Source organism: Pyrus communis, chromosome 11 (genome assembly GCF_963583255.1).
Source record: "Pyrus communis chromosome 11, drPyrComm1.1, whole genome shotgun sequence".
Lineage (NCBI taxonomy): Eukaryota > Viridiplantae > Streptophyta > Magnoliopsida > Rosales > Rosaceae > Pyrus > Pyrus communis.
Window position 1 is genome coordinate 8,782,671 of NC_084813.1, and position 7,264 is coordinate 8,789,934.

Sequence of the window (7,264 nt, forward strand, 5' to 3'; positions counted from 1 at the left end):
TTTGAGTTTTGAGTAATTACTCTTCCCGTCACCACTATTTGGAATTTATCAAAATTGCAGTTCTTGAATGTATATTGCTGCAAGTCAATATGTGGAAAAAAAATATTGTGCTAAATTCATAGCAATAAGAAAAGTGTCTCCAGTCTCTCATCTTTCTGAGGACTGCTACATCTTCCGGGACAGCATCATGTTGTAGGTGGCCGGTTTGTCGGAAATCATTCTGTGGCCGGCAGTGTCTATTTCTCTTGAGGTGAAAAGGCCTTCTAGTTAAATTTAGATGATCAGTTTTGTTTCACTTTTCAGATTCGAGCGTATCCAAGTTGTCCATGGCAATGCCCCCTTCCCATTTGTATTCAAGTTTGAATCTGCCTCCCTGTAGCTTAGGCTAGAGTAGAATATCGCTTAAATAATAAGAAACTGAGCCGTTTCAAGAACGCAAATAGAAATTAAATTAACCAAATTTTGGCATTGATAAATTGTTATTTACAAGGAAACTTGTAAAATTATAAAGATTATAAATCAAATCTTGCCAATGTAATTGTTTAGAGACTTTGCCTTCAGTCCCAAGTCCTCCATTCCAACCAAAACGAAAAAACAAAGTCACAAATGACTCATCTTCTAAAACCACTGGTAATTAAAAAAAAAAAAAAAAGAAATAAAAATATATTAAAACCCTAATTTTTTAACTTAACTATGGCTAAACCTAATTAATTTACTCTGATCAGCCATCCTCACACTGCAAGCTTGTTTTAATATTTCTCAAAGTGCATGATATTAGAGTGTTGACAGACTCCACAGACTCCATTGTTAGCTTGGCTGTGGGGGAGGAATTTGTCAAGACTTGAAATGCTGCTGTCAGCAGAGTTCCTCCTTCACTGCTCCTGTCTTCTTGGCTGGATGTGAGGACCATCGGTCTCGACTCCAGCCCATCAGGAAGAATCGAGAACCCTGAAGGCAATATGGCGATGTTGTTCGCGTCGCATCCGGTCATCACCGACTGCATTCCGGTGATATCCACTGGAGCGTAGACCACCATTGACTCGTAAGAGTTTATGCAGGTATCTTGCAGTATCCACATGCTGTTTTCTTTTGATTTCATGCTCTGAAAGATTGGAATGCCAAATATATGTTAGCAGAGATTATAAAGATTTCGGGTTAACAATACGAGGGTCGTTAACTTGTGTATCAAGAAAGAGAACCCACTTGGATTGTAACAGCATTGCCACGATCTTGTCCTTTGGATAGGTTTGCAATTGTTTGAGCGGGTCCTCCATTTAACATTATATCCCACTAGCAATTAGGGAACAAGAAAATTTAGTTAACGTTTATGACGGGCTATTAAGATGATTAATTACAGATTAGTAGAGTTGTTTCACATTTACTAACCTCATTCCTTCGAGTCTCATCTCTTAAGAAATCGAAGAGCAGATAAGGAGACACGGGCAGCCATACTGAAGAAACAGCGCACAAAATCACACCGAGAGGCTCTCCTGGGTCGTTCAAGTTCTTTCTGGAGGCAATCCTTATGTCGTCCCCTGTTTTGCTTGAGATCTTGGTCCAGGTATGGTAGCTTGATGCTCCGATTGCACGACAAAAGCTGGCTGTCATTCTTTGTGCCAATTTTAGAATGCTTTTTCTCCCAGCAAGGGTGGCCACACCTAATTTTCAGTAATCAATTCCAAGCATTTAATTCCGACTGTTACCCTCATTTAGCCTTTGTAACTAGATGCATTTTTAAGTCTGTTTAACTTGGACATACCAGTTGAATCTTTCATGGGAACATTGGTTGCCATGAAGAAAACAAGCCGTTCGCATTGCAGTTGCAGCGTTGCTACCCAATGTCTTGCTCCAAATGCTAGACCGCTGTTGACAATGGTGCGGTACATGGTCTGAATTGTGCTCCTCTGGCATTCTAGGTGCTCCACCCAGATCACCTGCAGGCCATTATTAGATCATTTAACCTGGCTTGCACCGTCACAAATCTATGCATGATTCTATCATTTTCACCTCTGTGTTTCAGTTTTCATTTTCGTGTTGTTTTCCATTCCCTGGCCAAAGTCAATTGTCAAAAGCAATACTCATATCGGTACTCACTGCTCATGTAAAATTCTGATATCCAAATTTTCGCACTCGGGGGTGTCTAGGTGTTTGAAATCTCATTAAACGAGAGGGATGTGATGTTGTGTTCTATCCATAAGATTATAATTAAGTATGCAATTAAATTTGGAAACACATTTGCGTACCTTGCAGTGGCCATTTGTTTTGTCCTCGATGATGCATCCAGAGGGACGCTTCCTGCATTTCACCAAGGATGCATCTATGTTATCTTCGACTTTGTCAATCGAAACATCAACTATAGCCCATTGTTCAGGACTCAATTGCTTGCAACATCGAACGAAGTACACTTCTCTAGTGGGAACCAAGGGTGTAAGCATTTGCAGCTCTGCAAACATCTGCAACCAAACTCAACTTTGAGTTTTCTTATATGAAATCAAACATCTGCAGAATATTCTGATCCATGCTGCAGACAGGTTGATCTGCGTATTCACGTTGAAAAGGAAATTTTGCAGCTTACCAATTGTACTGCACCATTTCTGTTGTCTCCTTCACCATTGTTAATAACATCAACAGTTGCCGCCTTTGAGATCATGCATGGAAACATTTCCTTCCATTGATTCTGCATACAACATAATACCAGAGGCGGTTAGCTTACAATTCTTGCAAGAAAAAAGCAATAAGACTTGTATATTGCAGCTTCTTGAAAGGGCTAGTGCGTACCACATCCATGAAACTTTGAACTAGTCGCGGAAGGTCAACAAACACCAACCCAGTCTCTCTGGAGGCCTCGATGGATCTCTTTGGCCGCCCATTCCCAGGAACTTCAATGTTGAACTCTTTGATGTACTCATCGTAATTAAGTATTTCACGGCCAGTCTCCACACTCCGAACCCAAAGTGGTTCGCCTGCTGTAGCCATCTTCTTAAGCTCCTCCATTGCTTGATTCACTATCTCCATAATCCTCGACTCCTCAAGACCGAAGATTCCAGTGTAGAAGTCCAAAGAGCTTCTATTCTCCTGGTCGTGACCAGCGGAGCAGGAAGGAGAGGATGTCCCGGGAGGGTATTTTACAAGAGCTGCTCTGAGTTTTTCGACCTACAGACGTATATTGAAACATAGTTCATTAGTCCAAAGTATGTGACAAATAATATTTGATCGATCATTTTCTTTGGGCTTCATGTTGTTGAAGAAATAGTTCTAACTTCTGACCTCGGATTTGAGTCTGGCATTTTCGATTCGTAGTTGTTGCTCCTCGGTGGTGAGGGTGGCATCCCGGCTAGTGGTTGCAGTGCCACAGTTGGGGCAGCATGCTTTGTTTATCTGCTCTCTCATTGCCTTATTTTCATCGCGGAGTTTCTCCATTTCACCTTTCAACAGAGAGTTTTCGTGGCGTTCTTGTATAGCCTGTGTAAAATAGACCAATAAGTATCCAAGTTTTTCGTTACCAATAATCCCACAGCTGGTGTGAAAGCGATCACAATTATCAGAAGATTAATTAAATCGAGTACCTTGATTTGGGTTCGACGATTCTGAAACCAGAACTTGACCTGCCTTGGAGCAAGGCCTAATTGCTTGCTCAGTTGCTGCCTCTGCTTCTCATCAGGATGTGGTGATTCTTTGAACAACCTGCAGATTAGTAACATTCTCAATTGATTAACACAATCTGGTTAAAACATTAAAATTTAGATCAGTATTTTTAAAATTAAATCACTGCAATTAGGAAACTAATCAGTATTTTTAAATTGTATGTAAAACAAAGAGCCAAAACACTTTTCAATGTTTGTATGTTTTCTTTTGTGATGAGCAAATTTATGTTACCAACTCTCTTTGAACCTTTACATCGTACATGGTAAAGTAATCTTGTTTTCAAAAAAGCTGCATGCAAGTTAAAAGAGATTAAACCGACCAATTACAAAAGCATGTGCTTTGTTCAAATTCCAAAATCCTAACTAATCCAACTTCCTTTTTTTTTTCTTTTTTTTTTTTTTGAACTGATAATCCAACTTCCATTAAAACATGGTATTTTACACAAGAAAATCGGCATTTTTTTGTCACGGAAGTGAACGAATTAACGAACAGAAATGTGTAAAAGAACAGAAGAGATGTGCGAAAATTATTTTATTTTTGCAAGAATAACTCATTGTTTCAAGTGTTCCAATGAAGATGTGACTAGGCCATATCTGTTCCTAGTCATAACACATTAAACCGTCTTAAATTTCGCTTGTACTAGGGGAAAAAAAATATAAAGAGAGGGAATGTGTACTTACGCTTCCATTTCTCGGATTTGCTCGGTGGTGTGCCTATGGTACTTTTTCCTCTTCTTCTTCTTGTTCTTGTTGTCTCCATCAACATCATCTTCGTCATGCTCTCCTTCTCCGTCAAATTCATCTTCCGATCTCGACCTCCCAGGGCCCGAGTTCTCGCTGCTAATCTCCGTCGTGTCTTCTCTCCGGCGGACACTGCCTACAGCTGCACTTGCGCCTCCACCGCTGCCCTCATCTCCTTCCTCCACCTCCCTGCTTGCCGCCGCCCCAGCATCACGAAAAATCCCAGCCTTCAAAACCCAAATACAAAAAACATTATTAAGCACAACCCAAAAGAGGATTTATCTTTACTAGTGATAAAGCTAAGATTAAAAAGGTTAACTAGTTGAAATGAAATGGATGAGGGTTGGTGAAGAAGTACATACGAGGGAGAGGGAGAGGGCCGGGGAAGCAAAGAAGTCCTTGGTTCGAGAAGTTGGTGGATTGTTAGACATGTCGACGCCCATGGCAAGCTTAGTGCATGTTCTTGGTATTATTAAGGAGAGAGTGGCCAATAGGCTTGTTTTATGGGATGGCAATGGTCGCTCTACCTAGCTAGCTCTGCACAAAGAGAGAGAGAGAGAGAGAGAGAGAGAGAGAGAGAGAGGTGGGCGGATGTAGTTGATTAAGGATATAAAACAAAATGAACTGAAAGAGTTGCTCTTTTCTATTTTTTTGCTGTTGGAATGAAGGGTTCGATTTGATGAGAGAGAGAGAGAGAGAGAGAGAGAGAGAGAGAGAGAGGGGGGGGGGGGGGGGCTGGGCTTGGGGGCTGGTAGGGGTTGACTGTTAGATATTCTTCTGTAAATGGAATGTGAGAGAATTGACCTCAACTAACTTGACAAGGAAGCAGTTGAATATATATCTAACGCCTCAACGGTATTTTCTGTTTTCCTCCTTATTCCAAATTTTACAGGCTAATGGCTAGCCAGCTTATTGGCTAGGCTTTGGTGGCTGGCTCATACACCACTAATTAAATTAATTTGTTACTTAGGATTAGGGTTTATACATGTATGTAATGTATATAGATAGATGTGTTTATATTTTCCCTCCATGACGCAAAAATGACAACAATCTCCACCCTTCCTCTTTGATGGCACAACAAAGCAATTAGGAATAAATCATGAAGGGGTTTTAGATTGGATCCCACTAGCTCTAAACAATATTGATAAAAGAAGTAATGTAGATATGTTGAATGATTGTGGTTTTGGGATTCATATTTCTCCTCTTTTTAGGTCTCTTTGCTCAAATATTTTTCTTTGAATAACTACTCATTTTTGTCATTTTAAGCATAATAATACCCAAAAAGGAAGTATGGAAGTGATAGATGCTATGTGGAGTTTGTTACTCTCATTTCTTCTTTTTTTAGGAGAAATTTTAGTGTCCGTCTGTCTCACTAGTAAGATGATCCCACCACATTCACACAAATATGATGCTGCGAGATGTATATATTAGTTAAGTTCTAAATAGTTTCTTTGTCCCACATCAGTGAAATACTTGTAAAATAACTCATGTAATTCCTATATTTATATATCTATATATCTATATATCTCTAATTGGAGAATAATAAAATTATTCATATTTTTCCTAAACATAATTTAACTTGGCATCAAAGCAATTCGCTCTTGGTATTAATTTGTGTGCCCTAACCTCGTGCCCAGTTTTCCCTGTGTGTCGTGCCCTAGTTGTTCAAAAAAGGTTTGTGTTGCAGTTCCCTAATTTCTTGAATTAGGGTTTTGCTTGTTTTCGTACCCAACTGTTCAGATCCACCTCGACGGCTCCCCTTAACATCACTGACCGCTGCTTTACATTTGGATACTTTACTTTTTATAGGTAAAAGTAAAGAAACTAAAAGTGGTACCAAGGTCAATTACAAAAGTTGAGTTTTATGGTATGTCACATTGTGTTTGTGAGTTGTTGTGGTTGAAGAAATTATTTAGGAGACCTTGGGTTAGACCTAAGGAAGCTTTGAATTTATATTTTGATAATATGTTAGCGATATATATTTTCCATAATCTAGTGCAGCAACATGATTGTACTAAATATGTTGAGATTGGTCGACGCATCATCAAGGAAATTTATTTATGTTGGAATCATTTCCTTGCCATTTGTAGGAACTGAAGATCAACTTGCTAATGTGCTTACTAAGGCTATGTCTCAATTTGTTCGACATGTTGGGCATACGTGACATCTTTACTCTAACTAGAGAGGAAGTGTTTCCAGTTGTATATATTGATTAAGTTGTAAATAGTTCCCTTGTTCTGCATCCGTGAAATACTTGTAAAAATAACTCTTGTAATTCATATATATATATATATATATATATATATATGTATATGTACACACGCACACCTTGAATTGATTAATAATGAAATTATTCAGAATTTTCCTAAGTACAATCTGAGGGTTCCTGTTTACTTGTTGCTTATGTGCCCATTCGTCCTACACAAGATTCTCTCATTTTAAGTGTCAAAATGTTAAATCTCTCTTTCCCTTAATAATTAAACCCATATGTCATTTAGCATCAGAATTCCATGTTAAAACTTTGAAAACATTAGGTTTTTAAAAGCTTAGCTCAAGAACAATGCAGCTCAAGAACAATGCAGTAGAACGAGATTGACAATAGAATGCAGATTCAATTTTTATCTACTAAAATAAGAAAAAGTGCAATTCAATCTTCTATAAAACTTTATAGATTCCAAAGAGTTTGTTATAATAAAAATTTGAGAAGCTTTAAACTTTACAAGGCGATACTCTAAATTACTTAAAACCAGAAGAATGAGTCAAATTTGGACGCAATCATGTAAAGAATTGACACATTACCTTTAGGCAACTAACCTAACTCACATCTGGAACCATGCTTTTAAAAGGTTTAACTTGAAAGAATGAGATCACATGTCGTT

The 7,264-nt window shown here is 38.6% G+C and overlaps 1 protein-coding gene across 1 annotated transcript; it reads right to left on the bottom strand.

The window, feature by feature from the left end:
• Positions 1-446: 446 nt before the first annotated feature.
• On the bottom strand, positions 447-4,976 carry LOC137707812 (homeobox-leucine zipper protein GLABRA 2-like). The gene is made up of 11 exons (XM_068446727.1): positions 4,748-4,976; positions 4,326-4,612; positions 3,567-3,684; positions 3,268-3,462; positions 2,779-3,153; positions 2,576-2,677; positions 2,244-2,453; positions 1,760-1,934; positions 1,387-1,658; positions 1,204-1,290; positions 447-1,102 (listed from the first exon to the last, which is right to left on the bottom strand). Exons 1-11 carry the CDS (start codon positions 4,826-4,828, stop codon positions 722-724), a joined length of 2,283 nt encoding a protein of 760 aa, XP_068302828.1. The 5' UTR covers positions 4,829-4,976; the 3' UTR covers positions 447-721.
• Positions 4,977-7,264: the final 2,288 nt, after the last annotated feature.